The sequence below is a fragment of the Terrapene carolina genome, unplaced genomic scaffold (genome assembly GCF_002925995.2).
Source record: "Terrapene carolina triunguis isolate 2854851 unplaced genomic scaffold, T_m_triunguis-2.0 Scaffold234, whole genome shotgun sequence".
In the NCBI taxonomy this organism is placed as follows: Eukaryota; Metazoa; Chordata; order Testudines; family Emydidae; genus Terrapene; species Terrapene triunguis.
Genome location: NW_020664585.1, coordinates 8,052,441 through 8,070,906, shown reverse-complemented (window position 1 = coordinate 8,070,906; position 18,466 = coordinate 8,052,441). Strand labels below are relative to the sequence as shown.

The window sequence follows — 18,466 nt, the reverse complement described above, 5'->3', positions numbered from 1 at the left end:
CTGAAGTTTGGGCCTATTATCTTATGTCTAACAAAGAAGGGACTGAAAACCAGCAGTTTGGTTTGGAAAACCTCATTAGCCAGCTTTGGGTTTTGCAAAATGTAGATCAGGGATGGTTGTGGCAAATGGATCCAGTCCTCAGTAAACTACAAAACACTTTCCTTCACCCCAAAGGGGAGGACTTTGAAACTAGCATTAAAGTAAATCCCCAGGCCCGTTGGAGGGAGATGCAAGGACAGAAAATCTGCTTCATCAGCAAAAAATAAACTGCCCTCTTCTTTCCTCATAATCTTGGATTGTCCTTACCTCTCAGGCCTGCTCTAAGTCTCATCCATTGGAGGTAAGGAAACTCCTTAACTGGGAAAATTCAGTCATTTTTAAAGCCTCTCCCTTATGAAAATGAGACTTGTGTGAATGAGATATTTTTATTCATAATTGAGACATTTACTGTCATATCCATTACTCAATCATTTTTCTTTACAATCTCATTCAAATTGTTCAAGCATGAAACAGATACCCCCAACTCTGCCTCTAAAATGATCCAGTAGCTAGCTAGGACAGATGGCAAAACTTCCATACAAGAACAGATTTAGAAGAGCAAAATATTTTTGCTTAGAAAGAGGAGTGGGGAGAGATTATAAAGACTATATACTTTTAGATAGATAAGTAAGCTGTTATTTTTTATCATGTCCCATAAGAGCACTTAAATTTTAAATGGATACAAGAAAATAAATGCTTTATACACCTCATAATTATCCTATAGAACACAAAGTTGCAAGATACTAAACTAAAGAGCCCAGTTTCAATTAAAGAATTATATACAGATGAGTAAAAAATAGGCTAAAAGTTACATGATCTATTAATCTTTATTCTTCAAGGCAGGTGATCATCAGTTGGAACTTCCACCCACAACTCCATCTTCAGGCAGTGTAGTGCATAATTGGCCAGGTTGATTGTGCAGAGCTGAGTCACCTCCTGCTGCAGCACTGGTGTTAGGCCACTGTTTAAGACAAGATACCAGGCTAGATGGCGATTTTGGTCAGTAAAATAGGCTAGTTCCTGGCAATTTTTAATATATCCCACTTAAAAAAAAAACAAACAAAAAAACCTAGACTTAATTCCTGCTTTTATGCAGTAACTGCATATTTCTAAATGTATCTATTTCAAACCACAACATACAGTACATATATATTTTTGTAAAGAGGTCACCTGTGAAGGGGAGGGGGAAGGAGGAGGTGGAATTTATGTCTGCAAGAGGTTTTGGTTGAGAAAAAACTGTTCTAGCCAGGAGGTTTGCCTGTTAAGTCTAGTCTCTAGAAATCATGTATTGATTTTGTTTTATTATCCTTACTCACTATTTCTTGAATCTTGATCTTTGATAATAAACTTATGATTGTTTTCACTACAAATATATCTCAATGCTGAGGTATTGTACAAGGAGCTGACCCTGAGTTGAATCAGTCAAGCTGGTGTGTATACTGTTTTCTGCGAGTATTCAGTGCATAAAGGGCTGAACACTACATGGGAACTCTTCGGGGGGGCTTGAGGACTGGAATGCACCTAAGGTTAACCTGTAAAACAGAGTAAGGGCTAGGATGACTCAGAGAAAATTGTCTGGAAGGCTAACAGACTGGTGGTATCAAGGCACTGACTCCCAGTTTAGCACAAGCAAGCCTCTCTCTCACTGGAGGCAGCGGGGTAAAGGTGACTCTCAGTCCTGAGAAAGTTGAGAACATCACATTCCCACACTAGTAGGGTTACCATTTTTTAAAATAACAAAAAGAGGACACTCCAAGGGGCCTCGCCCCAACTCCGCCCCCTTCCCCACCCCGGCCCCACCCCAACTCCGCCCCTTTCCCAAAGTCCCCACCCCAACTCCGCCCCCTCCCCTGAATGCTCCGCCCCCTGCTCCTCCCCCTCCCCTGCTTCCCGCAAATCAAATGTTCGCGGGAAGCCTGAAACAGGGAGGCAGGCAGCAGCTAAGCTGGGGCGGGGGAGCGCGAGGAGGCGCGGCCCAGTCCAGCCCCCTGACCGAGCGTCTTGGGCCCAGCTTGGCTCGGGCCCTGGGGCACCAGCCCCAGTTCCAGCCGAGCGCGCCAGCCCCGGCCCGCCCCAGTGGTTCCAGCTCGGCTTGGGCCCCGGCGGCTCCGGCCCAGCCCGGCTCGGCTCCCAGGGCCGCCAGTGTGACGACACCCCCGGGGCACCGGCCCTGGCCCCGGCCGAGCGGCTCCGGCCCACCCCCGGCGGCTCCAGCTCGGCTCGGGCTCTGGGGCACGGGCACCGGCCCCAGCCGAGCAGCTCGGGCCCCGGGGCGCAGGCGGCCGAGAGGCGCCAGCCCCAACGCGGATCCGGCCCCGGGGCGCAGGCGGCCGAGCGGCGCCAGCCCCAGCGGCTCCGGCCCCAGCGTGGATCCAAGCCCCACGACCCCTCCCTATTTTCCCGGACATGTCCGGCTTTTTGGAATTTCCCCCCGGACGGGGATTTGACGACCAAAAAGCCGGACATGTCCGGGAAAATCCAGACGTATGGTAACCCTACACACTAGTTATCCACGGCGTCAACCAGCAAAAGCAAGAAAAACAAGACTATCTTAAGAAAATAAAAAACAGCCAATTCTTTTCTTTAAAAAAATATTTCTTGTTAACATGTACAGAAGGAGAAATTGTTTTCCTTTGCAGATATATTTTTAAACAACAATTAGCATCACAAAGGGAAATAAACACAGTGACTACTACTGTAAGTCAGATAAGGCATTTTAGCAACTTTTTAGATGATGCTTTTTAAAATGGGAAACCAACTCCATTGGGATTATTGCTACTATTCCAAATGATTTATTTCCAGAGTGATCCAGCAAAATGGAAAAACTAAATTAACTGTAAAGCTCAATCTTAAATTGCTTCGAGAACACTAGTTGTGTACTTGAATTAATCATTAACTGAAGTTTTTATCTTTTATCGGTAAATACTCAAATGTCTTACAGTTTAGGTATGAATCCATCCAAGCACATTTCTGCACCCATGCAGTGCACCTCCTAAATCAATGTCACAGGAATGCACTCTGGCAGATCCATTTACAGGATCTAGCCCTTAATTAACAAATTCTTTTTTAGAAAACCTAATACAACCATTTTCTATATAGAACAGACATTAATTTTACATCTGAGTATTTATATAAAAATATACAAAATCCAGAAATTATAAATCTTGTGAAAAAAGTAATAAAAAGTACTACCTATTGAAACATTGGTTGAATACAAAAGTGTAAAAAAAACATTAATAAAATTGTTCTCTTTATACTTTCAAATTTTAAACTGTAGTATTATTTCACACTTTAAGGATTCTGCTCCAAGGATTACTCAGAACAGCTGCGAGTAGAAAGAAAAATGCCAGTATCAAGCCTTTGGCAAGACACTGAGAGTATGGTTCTCCTGAAAGAAAAAAAAAAATCTGAATAAATATAAGGATATGAAAACCCTGTCCCTAAAGTTTTATTTTTATATTGAATTAAAAATTAGGCAAAGATAAAAAGCTACAGAAAACAACTGAACATGGACCTGAATAAAATAATGTAGTACAAAACAACTTGAGGCCTCAATCTTGTGCTGAGAACACTAGGGGCAGTCCTCTGTACCCTTGCAGTTCTCATTGCAGAAGCAGTGCCTTAGTGTGCTTTACAAACATCAGCTATTTAATCCTCGCAACCCCCTATTAAGCAGATCATACTCATCTTTTACAAATGGAAAAACTGAAAAGTTAACTGATCTACCAAAATGGCAAAGCCTGGATTGGAACACAGGAGTTCCTAACTCAATTAGCTGGAAGTTGCCAAATGCTACAGGCAAAGGCAGAATACAGAACTTGACAGACTAATAGGCCAGTATTATAGAGCAAGCCATGCATTCTTTTTTATAAAGTAGGTTGGCCAGAAAGAAAAGAAAACTAAACAGAATGGCGATGTAGTGGGGTGGTCACCCCGCTCCTGCCCTGGGGGGGTTAAAGCAGACCTGGAGAGGGCTGTGGCGGAGAAATGCGAGGTTGACTGGGGGAAGCAACCACAGGTGGGGCCATGTCCCAATCAGGCCACAGCTGGCCCTATAAGAGGGCTGAGGGCCAGAGACTAAGAGACACACTCTCTCAAGATAAAGGGACACCGGGGTCCGGGAGGGACATGGGGGCCAGCGGCAGGCAAGACACCGGCCTGCAGAGGGCGCTCTGGGCTGGAAGAGCTAATCCCTAGGAAGAGCTAATCCTTAGGACGATCAGCAGAAGGCGCTGCGCTAGTGAGTCGTACACCCGCCACAGGGGGATAGAGAGCTTTGAAGGGGCTAAAAAAGGAACCTTACTCTCCTTAAAACAACATTTTAAAAATACCAATAAACCCCAAGCGAACTGACAAAGTACTGAGTCTGGTAACTATTCTTCATTTTTTCCCCACTTATGTGCCAAGATACAATATAAATCCAATCATGAACCGTAAAGAACAATTTAACAAACATACTTTACAGCTCGCAATTTCCAAAAGACAGGAGAACTTCACTTCCCTATTACAAAGCATCATGTAATTTAACTGATTTTTTTTAATATTTGAAGAAATCCTGATAATACATTGTACTCCACACACACTACTTTTTTACCTGTGTAATACCATGTCAATGGATAAAATAGTTGTGGCCAGCAAACTTCATTTCGATTGCAGTCATATTCTGTATAGTTAATCTGAAATCTACAAACACAATTAAAAAAAAAATTTAAATTGCAACTATGGTACAACCAGGCACCAGTGCAAATAAAGGGGAAAACAAATTAGAAAGCTGTTTGGATTAAATAATCTTACAGCTGTTTCTTCATGAAACTATTTTTTCATGAAAGATCAATTAAAACAGGAGCATGAAACCTGAAGACTTCCTTTCTGATCAATATCTCTCATTTTTAGCCATGGGATGATTTAAGGGAATGTTCCTTCTTGTGATGAGCACACATTTACACCAACAAAGAGGATTCTTTTCGGGGTAGTACCAGGGTTTTAATCCAGAAGAACTGGGATGAAACTGAGACGGGAAAATTTAGGTTGAATATAATGGAAAAAAGTTATTTATGGTAAGAAATTTTAGTCCATAACATAGTTTCCTGAAAGAAAGTCTCATCTCTTGAGAAATTTAAAACTAGACTGGACAAAGCAATATAAAGTTTACTATTAGAAACAAGCTTGATTTACTGGGGCTGACCTAACAGACCTTTCCATATATAATTCTATGGTTCTAGTAGCAAGAGAACAAACACTATGCTTTAGAAATAATAACGTAATTGTTTGAATGTACCTACAAGTGTCAGTTTAGGGGCTGATTCAGCACCCGTTATCCATTTGAGTGAATCTCACACAAATAATTCTACTGAGGGACTTGTCACATGAGTAAATGTTGTAGGATGAGGCCCTAGATGCTGAGTACCCTTCAACTTCCATTGAGAGTCAACTGATTTAGTGGGATTTAAGGCACTTCACAGAAACTGACACTTAACTGATAGAACAGTTGTGATTCAGTGCAGTCTAACCAGGCCTCAAACCTAATGACTATTTTCTGGCAAACCAAATTTACTATTTTATTATTGCTATTTTAATTTGGTATTTCTTCATAGGTTTCAGAGTAGCAGCCGTGTTCGTCTGTATCCGCAAAAAGAACAGGAGTACTTGTGGCACCTTAGAGACTAACAAATAAATAAATACTCCATTTCTTCATAGTCGATGTTAGATATCTGATTTCTATAAAAACTTACCTTGTCATTGGAATGGGTGGTTGAGCTGGTACTTTAATAAACTGGACTGAAGCAGTGATAGGAAGAGAACTGGATTTATTTTCACAGATAATCCCACATTGGAATTGCCATATCACTGTTGAAAAACTGAAAGAAAATGAACATACAATCAGTGTAATTTATATGGGAAATATATACTCTTTGACATCTATTTGATCTTATAAAGGGTTTTTTAATAATATTTACAGTGTAACTATGGCTGTATTCTTGCACTGCATTTTCATAATTTTATTAGTTATTCTCTATTTTAATCAGAGCTGGGCAATATCACTCTCCTCGATCCTAATTAAAATTTCAATACACTGAGTTTAATACAAATGCTTTTCACTTTTATATTGTCTTTTCATCATGGCTAACAAAGCATTTAATAAACATTGATGGAAGCCTCACATCACACTGTGATTCAGGTAAGTATCATGCCAATGTTACCTAGCAGTAAACTGAATTGCAGAGAAGTTAAATGGCTTGCCCTGGGTAACTCAGTCAGTCAGTATCAGAGCTATGACTAGTACTCAGAATAGCAGTCAGGTAGGATCCCTAAGCAACAATGCACATTTGCCAGTCCAAACAAATGCTCATTTTGCATGGACAATGGGTAAATGCTTTTTTTTTTTTTTTTTTTTTTTTTTTTTTGCTGTCACAACTTTGGCATACACACAATAGAAAATTTTACCTATAAAGGTTTATATTATCTTCATCTAATGAGATGGAATGTATAAAAACTTACTGCTAACGTGAGCTTTTGACACTTGAAACTTATGAGTTTTGGTTATTTTCTTCCGGAGTTTTTCCACTTATCAGGCTTTCAAATATATAGCTTGCTACAAATGTGTATCAAGTGAAGTTACACAAGTAAAGTTATTTATAACCAGAGAGAAACATGGCTGCTAATAAAAAGAGACTGTCAGGTTAAAATAATATTTTAAAGTAATACACAGGGCCGGCTCTAGGCACCAGCAAAACAAGCTGGTGCTTGGGGCGGCACATTTTTAGGGGCGGCATGGCCGGCGCCAGAATGCGGCCCCTAAAAATGTGCCCCGGCTGCCCTAGCTCACCTCCGCTGCTGCTGCCGCTCGCGCACCGCTACTCGCCCTCCCTCCCAGGCTCTCAAGCCTGGGAGGGAGGGGGAGCAGCGGCGCACAAATCAGCTGTTTCGCGCGCCGCAGCCGCTCGGGGTCTCCCCCTCCCTCCCAGGCTCTCAAACCTGGGAGGGAGGGGGAGATCCCGAGCGGCCGCGGCGTGCAAATCAGCTGTTTCGCGTGCCGCTGCCACTCGGAGTCTCCCCCTCCCTCCCAGGCTCTCAAACCTGGGAGAGAGGGGGAGATCCCAAGCGGCCGCGGCGCGCAAAACAGCCGTTTCGCGTGCCGCTGCCGCTCAGAGTCTCCCCCTTCCTCCCAGGCTCTCAAACCTGGGAGGGAGGGGGGAGATCCCGAGCAGCCGCGGCGCGCGAACGCCGCTGCTCTCCCTCCCTCCCTCCCAGGCTCTCAAACCTGGGAGGGAGGGGGAGACTCCGAGTGGCCGCAGCGCGGGCGCCGCTTCTCCCCCTCCCTCCTAGGCTTGAGAGCCTGGGGGGAGGAGGCAAGGAAGGGGCGGAGTTGAGGCGGGGCCGGGGGTGGGGTAATTAAAAAACGGGGGGGGGAAGGGCGGCCAAAATTGTTTTTGCCTTGGGCGGCAAAAATCCTAGAGCCGGCCCTGGTAATACATTTCCTTACTGCTGTTGCTAGCAACACTGGAGGAGACCTTTTTTTTTTTTTAATTGTTTCAGTTTCAGTCTATTTTATCTTTCACCAATAATTTACTTTTTGCACATCTCACCTTGAAAATGAAAACAAGCTAACCAGAAAGCGAAACTGATTATGTACTAGAGCAGCTGGATTTGCGTTGCAAACACTACGGAGAAGAGGAAACCCAAACAAAACCCTAGATAATCATGAAAAACCTGTAATCAACTGTTTTTTTTAAATCTACATATTTTTGGTCTCATTTATCCAACACTGTCCAACTATATTTGAACACAATATTAATGAAATATAACAACCATCATGATTCTGCTGTACCTGATCTGTACACCGAGTATCTCTTCCTGTGCAATCCCTTCTACTGCACCCACATCAGCAGTGATTATGTGAATATTCAGGTTAGCAGGAATATCTGAGCAGATGCCGTTCAAATTTCCAACACTTGCATTTGCACTAGGATTAGGTGGATCTAAACCTATTCAGGAAAACTGAGTTACTTAGATTTGAAAAAAAATAAAAATAAAAACATATTTTAAACATTATCACGATGCAGTGAGATACTAATAAATACTGCATAGGAATAACACAAAAATGTCTTTTCTTCCTTGGATAAAAGAGAGGTTCCACATGAAATGCTGAGATTGACAGTAAAAATAAAATGTTACCAATCTGTACACATGACATAAATTGGCATTTTTTTATTTCCTCATTGTCATAATTTTTTTCCATAGTATCAGTATTTATATTTAATGTGTGGGGGGATGGCATTGCATGTACACAGAAAAAGAGGATTTCTCATAATTTGAAATTAAAACAGTTACCATACACCTTTACTATGGTTTTATAAGAGAAACTACAATGTGATTAGAATATTTTAAAGTAAAACTAAAATATATATTAATCTAAGATACAGATAACAAGATGAAGCTTTGACTTACGTATTATTTCCACCAAGTCATTTAGATCACTGTAACTTGAGTTGCCTCTCTTCCCAACATGAGTAGCTTGTATTAATGAATTAAGTCTATCAGTTACATCCTCCCTGCAAAACACTCATGTTGTAATACATTACAAATAAACCTACATCTATACCACTCTGGGCTGTGATTTTATTAGATCTTGTCAGTACTTGTACAGGAGATCCAATATGAAAACCCAAGTGCTGCTGGAATTGATGCGGATGACTCAGTAAGGTGACACACTTCCTTTTGAACCAGTAAACTCCATGCCCAGGCATGATGCAATGAGTTGCTATGCTACTGGAGGGGCCATTTTCTGAATGAGATGTAAAACAAGGGTATCCAGCATTTGTTGTAATTAAGTACCCATCCCTAGAGAGGAAGGCTAGTCCAGTGCTTTGAACATTAGTGTGGAACTTTGGAGACCTAGGTTTGATTCCCAACTCTCTCACAGATTTCCTGTGTGCTTCCGTTTCCCATCGGTAAAATGGGGATAAAAGCATTGCCCTAGCTCCAAATGGTGTTGTGAGGATAAATACATTCAAGATTGTGGAGTCCTCAGAGATTATAGAAATGGGGGCCCATGGGGATTTTTAACAAGAGATATTTATTAGTAGTTTGAAGTTTCAAAATTCTCAGTACAGGCACTTAACAAAAAACAAATTTCAGCTATTTGAGTTATTCCAGTGAAAAAAATAGGTCTTTTTTTTTAAATGGGGAAAATTCATTTTATTGACATTCTCCCAACTCCAAAACAATTTTAAAGATTTTGCTGAAACTACTAAAAAAATCCCCTTTAAAAAGGCACTAAAAATAGCCATTTTCAAACCCAAAAGTTACATACTGGTAATTAGAAAAATATGAATGTGTGGATATAAGAGGCTTGTATGGGAACTGTTTTGCAGCATCGGCTAAAGTAAGACACCTATAACAAAAACCCACCACTATAATAATATCAAATTAGTTAAAGTGCATCGGTTTCTTATTTTGAATGCTAAGATAAGAGTTCTATAAATATTTAAAGCCACAAATGAAGGGGGGGGGGAGAAATAGGAGGACAGGACAACCCACATATACCTCACCTTAACTGACCGCAATCTTCATTAATATTCACTTCTAAAATGCATCCAGACAGTGAATTTAATCCAAACAGAACTGGTGTGAAAGTTGCTGATGTACACAAACCATTGCCAACTACAAAATGAAAACATCCATTTGTGTTTCTCATATCAACTTTTCAGTCTCTAGCTTGCAAATTTGTAGAAAGCTACTTTGATTTAGAATGCTAAAACAGTTTAGCTCAAATATAGTACTACTAAAATTCTATTTATCTTAAGTGTCCATCCATTTTCATTTGTAGCATCTTTAAAATTACAGATTCTTCAATTCTTTTGTTGCGTATGTCTTGCATTTCCATATAAATGACAATACTTCATATTACCTGTTAGTATATTTTTCCAGTATTTCAGTAGTGGTCTTTTATTCAAGAGAGAGCACTATATACAAAATATAATTATGATACAGGAAAATCTGATTTATACTTGTATATTTAATTGTATTTGGAGTTTCTATTATAAATTTATCTAAATTCCAAGAAACATTAGATTAGCAACTCAGAGCAGTCTGGGAAGGCCAACATAAAAAAAAATGAAGCAAAACATAATAAAAGAGTATTTTTGGTTTATATTGTAGTTGTGATTAAAACAGCATATCAAAAGGTAGTACCTGGCTGCCAAAGTTTTAGAGCGGTAACAGTATCAGAAGAAATATTTACCGCTCTAACAGGTTTGCCAACTTGGTAACCTAAACACAGAAAGAGAAATTGTGAAAGTTTTATAAGAATTAATCAGCATTGACAAACATTTTTATAATACATAAAACTCCCCAAGTTCTTAAAGGTGCCATGGTCTAGTGAATTGAGTTCAGAAATGAAGGCTAGGAACTACTGGATTCTAATCTTGGCTCCCAAGCTACTCTGTGACCTTAGGGATAATGATACAGACCTCCTTTGTAAAGCGCTTTGAGATCTACTGCTGAAAAGCACTGTATAAGAGCTAGGTATTATAGTTAGTCTCAATTACTCTCCCATAAGAGTGTTGTGAGAATTAGTTACTGTTTGTAAAATACTTTCTAAAAGTGCCTAGTAGTATAATCATGAAGCCTTCTCATTTTGCTAGAAGTATTGTCTCCTACAATTCTGAACGTGTTGGGGAACCCTAATTGACTGATTAGGTGCTTAGTTTCACATCTAAACAGAACTTTTCATTACAGCAAGAATGGTTTAACTTCAAACAAAAGAGTATTAACGACTTTCAGAAAACAGTAAGAGCCAAATTCTACCTTTTGTTAGCTGGCTGCACAATGGAAGAGAGGAAAGAGGGCAAAGAAAGCCTCTTCTCTTCTATCTTCCTATGCAGCCACAGAGCAAGATTCTAATTCAACATTCAAGGGAGCATTAGGATGAAAACTGCTAATGCATCATTTCAATGGGAATACTCACAGTAGCAAGCACTATGCCTGGTAGTGTTTTCACGATCAGACCCTAATATTTTAGTTCCACAATATCTGATGATACTTTTCAGGATTATCAATATTAACAGTGGCAGGGTAGAAAACAGGGAGGCTGTGATGATCAACATTAAGACGAAATGAGAGGGATACAAGAAATAAAATTGGGCACAACTGGTTATGGCTGTCAATAAAAAAAGATTTTTTTTCCTCCCCCCCATCAGCCAATAGAAGCTTAAAATAAAACAGAGTAGTATTACCTGGATTCCCAGATAGTTCTGTTGTATTAGTACTATTGAAGCTTACAAAGTTTACTGAAAATCTCTGTGTCAGTATTTCTATTAAAAGAAAAAAGTAAATAATTTCTTAGCAAAAAAGTAGTCCATTGCAATATTTTTGTTACTTAAAAAAGCAATTGCATCAAAAATTAAACTCCCTCTCTCTCCCCCCCCCCCGTCACAAAAGTCTTGTTAACTGACATACACATCAACCAGCAGCTGCCATTTAGACCCACACTCTTGGATTGTGCATGCTCATATACGATTATATGATTTCAGAAGCTAATTAACACCTTCTGTGAAGCTTCTCAAATCCAGCAATGCAAGCCACTGACACGCCTTTTTTGTGTAAACAGTACTCAATCAATGATTGGAGGTTGATATTCTAAGAAATAACTACCCTAAAACAAATAATATACCAACCAGACACCACCCGGCTCTTCTTAGCCCAATGGAAAATTCTATTTCAAATTGCATTGTCTTCTGATGTTTGATTAAAAGTATTTTTCACAAAACTTCTATGCTGAGAAAAAAACTATTTCTGAATAAGCAATTTTGTAGAGATGCATTACAGTACCTCCATCACATAATTCTCCAATGAGGACTGTGACATTTATTTCCTCTATTGTCTTGCCTTTCCATATGAACATATAATATTCTGCAAAGGTCACATTTATACATAAAACTTCAGTAGACTGAATGTCTTCTGCAAAGAAAAGAACAGTTCAAATGATGGAAACCATACTAATGAAAGAGGTTATTATGCCTTAAGGAAGATTTTCCTCAGAATGCAATAAAAAACTATCTTTAACAAAATCTTGGGCATAACAGCCTTCATTCTAACTTTTTTTGAAAAACAAAAACACCTCAGTTTTAGTGTTTAGTTATTATGATACCATACCAGCTCAGAGCATCTATGATGCACTCTTCTAGCCTGGAGATCTTCTACATGAAAGTGTAGATCAACTGGCTGTAAGATACATTTAATGAGAAAGGAGGTCTTTCAAAATACCAATCTATACATCTGCATGTGGATGGGGCTCAATTATTATACTTGAGTGTAAACTTTAAATATAGCCAAAGGGATCCTTACATCTTAACTCCATTACAACTGTTCATTTTTTGTTCTATAAAATTACTTTTGCGACTGGCTAAGATGTATAAGGACTAGAGGTCTGATCCAACTCCCACTAAAGTCAATAGACTTCTTTACATAGATTTCAAAGGGAGATGGATAAGACTAATATTTTTCAATTTGCATAGCACAATAAAAAAGAGAAAAAACAAAAAAAAATTAAAGTTTCAGGTAATTGCAAAGATCTCTTTTAACATTTTAACTTAATCATCAACTCCTTGTCTCTTTAAGAATGGTAAGAATAATATGAGTACAGAAAACATACCTGGTTTAGTGATGAAGTTACGTACATCAGTTACATTCCCATAGATCACATTTTGTTGGACAGTGTCTGACAAGAAAAACAGTAAATTCAGCAAGTCTAACTAGCAAATGAGACACAGCCTCATACTGTTGTTTCCTCATCCAAGGTAGAGGATTTATTAAACTATAAAAGAATGAGTTAGAAAATAAACCAGCAGCTCTTAGTAAAAGACTATACAGTCGTTACACCACAACAGGTTCCTCTGAAAGAGCATGCTTTATATGACACAACAAAATAAGCTATTTTTGCTGAGTTGCTCTATTAAGATCCATAGTGATATAACGGACCCAAGCAATGCCCTCAGATACACAGGTACAACAGGAAGACTGAATTAGGCCCAGACACTTTAAGCCACTAGTTGTACAATACACATTTTCAGAAGAGCAGTAATGATACTGACACTCTGTATTTTCTAATTATAATCAGATCTTTCTCATTAAATGATAATGTATGGTGTTTTGAAGGATTAATATACTCCCATAGAAGTGCAACATGTGACAAGAAGTGAGGTGGGGGGAGTATTTTACAGTGTAAAGAGAATGTCTTACCTTGAAAATTTATTGGCAAACAACTTAAGATATGTTGTCCTCATGCTGGCACAATGGCCAGGGGGTAATGTAACTATATCTGAGACCCAGGAGACAATGCTTTCTACACTAGGAGAACAAAGTGTTACAGAGAAGCCACTTATGGCTAACTCTAAAGGGAGGATAGTGTCTGCCCTTGGCTGGGAAAAAAAAAAGCTCTTACAACAGTATGAATACATGAAAGGAATGCTCTCGATGGGGGGTCAAAATCTGTTTTTGGTGGGAGAGGGGAAACTGAGGAAGTCATAGCCCAAGCTCAAAGTCTCATATCCTGAATCTGGGGACCCTACAGCAGGAGGCTTGCCACAATAAACAGTCAGTCAACAGTTGAATGGCTAAAATGCTTGCAAGGGAGAAGTTGTTAGATCATAACAAAAATAATGCAGGATATCATATTGTCAATCTTAGGACTTTAACATTACTATATCTATTCTTAAACCAATATCAGTACATTTTGTCAAAGCAAACACAACATACCTCCAGTACCACTGGTTATCATCACATTATGAGACAATCCTTCCTTGTAAGCTGACAGGCTAGTAACACATTTAACATCAAAATTCTGAAGGAATGCTACTGGGGCGTTTCCAACACACTGCCCAGCCATGGATCGCTGCATGCAGTTCAACAGAAAAGAATATGAAGATGGAATTTATTCTAGCTCTACTGTTCAAGCTAAAAAGCACACAGCTATTTCATTGCACACAGTGTCTGTACTATGCCCACCTACACTTATCTCAAAACAAGCATGCTGTTAGACCAAATGATTTATATAAAAAGAATCAGATTTTAAAACACGGCTTTCAATAATATTACAATCTAATTCAAGGTTTCACTCTGATTTGTAGACCAACTACAATCAGTGACTCTAAAATGAAAATTCTAAAATGTAAAGAAAATTAGAAAAAGCCTGGGTAGTTGAGGTAACAGAAAATAAACAAAGTTTTCAGTTAAAGGGCAGGGAATATAAAAAATATGTTAAGAACCCCTAAAAAATTTAAAAAGCAACAGAGAGTTAAAAATTTTAAGTCATGCCAAATTTGTTTATATTTCTTGACAGTGTATTTTTCTTGGTTAAATTCAAAATATTAATTTTATATGGGAAAAAATTGATGGTAGAAAGACGATGTTTATTTTTTGAATGTGAATTTTGTGCTAGTTGAAAAGTGTATTTCACCAGTTCAAAACAGCTAGTCACAGAATTGCTTGTATCTGTCTTTGTTCCTATACAGTGAGACAGACGGACAGTGAGACTGACAAATAAGGAAAAGAAAGAAAAAACAAAAGCCAAATACTGCTAACATGAAGCTATTACCTGACGAATTGTAAAATACTCATTCTCTGTTGTCATAATTGGATCTCCTTGTTTGTAACCACTTAAAGGTTTTTCTGGAACAGTTTGCAAAGGAATCTTAAATGAAGAAACTAGAGATGAAGAACTGCAAACAAATTTAAAAAAATAAATGATTAGTGTATCACCTATCCAATGCAAATAATTACTCATTATCTCTTTCAAATCTCCCTCTTTCATATTACCTCAAAATCCATACACACAGTTACGTTTTACTATAAAACTTAAATAATGCATATATTTTAAAATGTTAGTTCTGGATAGTTCCTGTAAACAACATTATTCGCATTACACAAGTGGCATAACTTCTTTGGCATATAATAACTATTCGATACATTCACTATGACCCTTTTTTATTAAAACTTACACAGAGCCATGGTAGAAGTAGCCAAGAAATGGTGTATTATTAAGAGAAGACTGTACACACAAGAAGGGAAACCAGTCAGGAGCACTGTTCGTTGTCTGAACAGAGCACAATTGGTCAAAAGGCAGGTTTACATTCCCACCAAACACTCCAGCAAAACATGATCCACTGAACAACTGCTTCAAATCTGGCGTGCATTCCTTGAAATAAAAAGAAAAAGGAAGTCGTTTAACATGACAGGGCTTTTTTTCTGCTTCACCAAGGATGCGCTCTCATGGCAGGTGATATACATACCAGGGTTATTTAAGAAGTGTCTCCTAGCACTATGAGGAGTTAAGATTAAAATGGAAATATGGACACAAATGTTGTATTCCATAACACATTTAGCAGAGCCATAACATTTGAGCGGAGTATGGCCTTTTAAGTGTTTTCACTATATCAAGTTTCCCTTTTTAAAATTCTATCATTAAAAACCAGAGGGCAATAACAGAAACAGTGTTTCCAGTGAAATTTAGTGCTTAGGACACTTCTAGTGACTGAAGTCCCCTATTTATATTGTTTTAAAGTGATGTACTTACTCTTCAAAGACAGACAGTTGATACTAATCCACAATATTTTAACAAATAATTTCTCAGGTATTTTAGTGGACTTTGCTGTATTTCCCTAAGAGTACTGGTGACATAAAACTTTAAAGGGAATAACTTAAAAATTAAATGTGTAATCAGTACCAGATCACAGCAACAACGAATATCACAAATTCCAGCTGTCAGGTTACAAGGACAAGAGCCGAGGGGCTGGAACACTTGGTTAGGGATGACTGTTGCATTTTCTATAAAAGCAGAATATAAAATAAAGTTAGGCCATAAAATTAACATTTTTATTTGCATTGCAATCCCACTAACAGATTTATATGACAACATTTTTTTTAAAAAGAGAAAGTAGGCATTAAAGGTTATTCCTACCTTATACATTTTATTTTTTAAAATATTGACAAATAGTACCAAGGATCTTTTATTGCTGCACTATCTCCAGTTTTCCAATTACCTTACATTTTGGGCCAAACCCACCCCAACCAAACCCACTAAGGACTCCCCTCTAACAGGCAACTTCACATGTCTAACCTAAAAGATTAGAAGAATCCTGTTTCCATTAAAACTGAACAGATGGAAAGTGACTGCTAAAATAAATCAGACGTTAGATATCCACATCAATATATTTTAATCATCACTTCTCTTCTGTTTAAAAAAAATAATGATAATTAATTGAAAAAAAAACAACAACCAATTACTACTAGTTTGCCTCACAAGCAATGGAACTGCAAAGGTAGTTTAGCTTGTAATTACCTTATTAAGTCAATTTTGCAAATGCCCAAAAGATACAACTGTAAATAACATTATGGGGTGAAATGCTAGCTGGCGCAACTGATGTTAATGAATGTGTTGGTTTCATTTAATCCTTTGTCTATAAATTATAAATACATTAAAGTTTGGGGCAACAAGAGTTAGCACACTGGGAAGTGCCAAGGAATACATACAAATATTCAAAAATTAAACTAGAACCAGCCAAGATACTGATTTCTTTTTAACTACCTAAACATTTACCTGACACATTTCCTGTAAAGGAAGAGTTGGCATATATTTCAGCTTGAATCAGGAGATTTGCCAACACTGTTGAACCACGGCAAGCAGAAACTTGAAGAGTCTCAACAACGCAAAGTGGCTCCATGCAACAATCAGTTGTGTTAGACAAACACAACTGCAGGTTTCTCATCAAGGTTACTGTCACTTTGGAAACATTCTGAAAAATATCAGTTAAAGTTTGACAGCTATTTTTAAATTTACTAGATTATACTTAGTTATACCCTGCATCAGCTTTGTGCAGGGCAAGCATGTATCACTTCTGCTACCTGTGTTATAATTGAAGCCTCTGTATATCATTGTATCAAAAAGAATATTTGTATGGGACAAAGGTCTGCATTGAGATTTGCAAGTAAACAAAGCTGTGAAATGTATGCAGATATCTACGCAGATGTTTGCTCACACTTAAATGAATTATACTACCTCAAAACTTACATGCACAAATCTAAAACAAGCAAAAGGATTCATGTTTGGTTTCTTATAGAGTCCTGACAGCTGTGAATTGGACTAATTTTGCTGTCCATCAAGGCCTCAATTTAGAAAAACACTTCTGGCTGACCACAAGCAATGCAAATCATGGTATCCCACAGAAATTCCAGAATTCATAAGAATAAATAAAAGTGATAGTCTAGCATTTACATAGCACCTTTCATTCTTATATAACACCTTTCAAAAGATCTCAATCCCCTTCACAAACTACAGACAGATAGCAAGTGCATCTACTTCTGGAGGGGAGGGCAGCAGGAAACCACCATGACAGAGTGGAATTTTGACATAGGATATACCATACCCCTAAATCCCTACTCTTATGAAAAATGTCATGGGATCTTCAGTGTCCACAAGAATTATTATTCCAAGAAGAGATGAAGACAAGAAATCAAAAATGGGAATTCTTTATGCTACCATTAAATTAGCTTCACATTAACTTTTAATACACCAAACTTCTACTCCCTACCTTTAGAGTGAAGAATCAGTATTTTACGTACCATACCACGAGAAACATTCAAACTCCATTCACCATATCTATTACTCCCACTGCAGTGTAACAGTGGCAACATTCCTAAATTTAAAAGAAAAAACGGTAACCTTTGTTTTGCTGCTCTCCGTCATTCTCATCTACACATGGAGCAAAGTTAAACCCCAATCCTGCAACTGGCTCCATATGGCAGGATAGATAAAAATCACAGATTTATTTAAATTGGATTTGTTTTAATTTTGTTATTTAAATTATAATACATTTTTCTTTTTAAAAATAAACCTTTTTAAAATTAAATCTGAATTTCATACAAAATATGTTAAGGCCTAGACTTATTATAATCTCTTACAACATTGAAATAAAAAATAAATATGCTGAATCCATGAGCCTCTTTCAAAAACTTTGAGTTAAAGGTTGCTTTTCTCTATAAAGAAATAAGCAGGGGAAAACCATCTAACTTTTGAAAGTCAAGCTTTACAAATATGGCACATTAGTAGTAAATAAGCAATATATTATTCACCATTTTGTAACATACTAAAAATATACAATTAAGAATCTGAAAATATTAAGCTACATAGCTGCTTAAATAAATGTATAAAGTTATACTGTACCCTTTTGTAGGCAGCAAAAACATGTACCAAATCTAGTGTAAAGACTATTTAGTTGTAAATCAACATGTTTTAATGGTGATATGAAACACTGAGAATTCACCTTTCTTTAGAAAATTACTGAAGCACAAATGGAAAAGCTGATGAAAATCAATTATTTAAATTGAGGCTTTTCACTTGGTGATTTAAATCACCATCCACTTTGCCTCA

The 18,466-nt window shown here is 38.0% G+C and overlaps 2 protein-coding genes across 2 annotated transcripts in view; both read right to left on the bottom strand.

The window, feature by feature from the left end:
* ATP6V0A2 (ATPase H+ transporting V0 subunit a2) overlaps positions 1-3,315 on the bottom strand; it is a 29,732-nt gene extending 26,417 nt beyond the window's left edge. Inside the window, exons 1-2 of the mRNA XM_029912619.1 lie at positions 3,232-3,315; positions 852-1,000 (exon numbers count right to left, since the gene is read on the bottom strand). The gene's annotated coding sequence lies outside the window, so the exon portion shown is untranslated. The remainder of the gene's footprint in view (positions 1-851; positions 1,001-3,231) is intronic.
* On the bottom strand, positions 3,304-17,728 carry TCTN2 (tectonic family member 2). Its single transcript, XM_026656872.1, has 17 exons — positions 17,659-17,728; positions 16,637-16,832; positions 15,764-15,864; positions 15,039-15,235; positions 14,636-14,759; positions 13,798-13,933; positions 12,695-12,760; positions 11,872-12,000; positions 11,277-11,354; positions 11,009-11,131; positions 10,234-10,311; positions 9,591-9,702; positions 8,488-8,591; positions 7,868-8,024; positions 5,772-5,897; positions 4,634-4,722; positions 3,304-3,427 (listed from the first exon to the last, which is right to left on the bottom strand). The coding sequence occupies exons 1-17, from the start codon at positions 17,659-17,661 to the stop codon at positions 3,324-3,326; spliced, it is 1,923 nt and encodes a 640-aa protein (XP_026512657.1). The 5' UTR covers positions 17,662-17,728; the 3' UTR covers positions 3,304-3,323.
* Between the last annotated feature and the right edge of the window lie 738 nt (positions 17,729-18,466).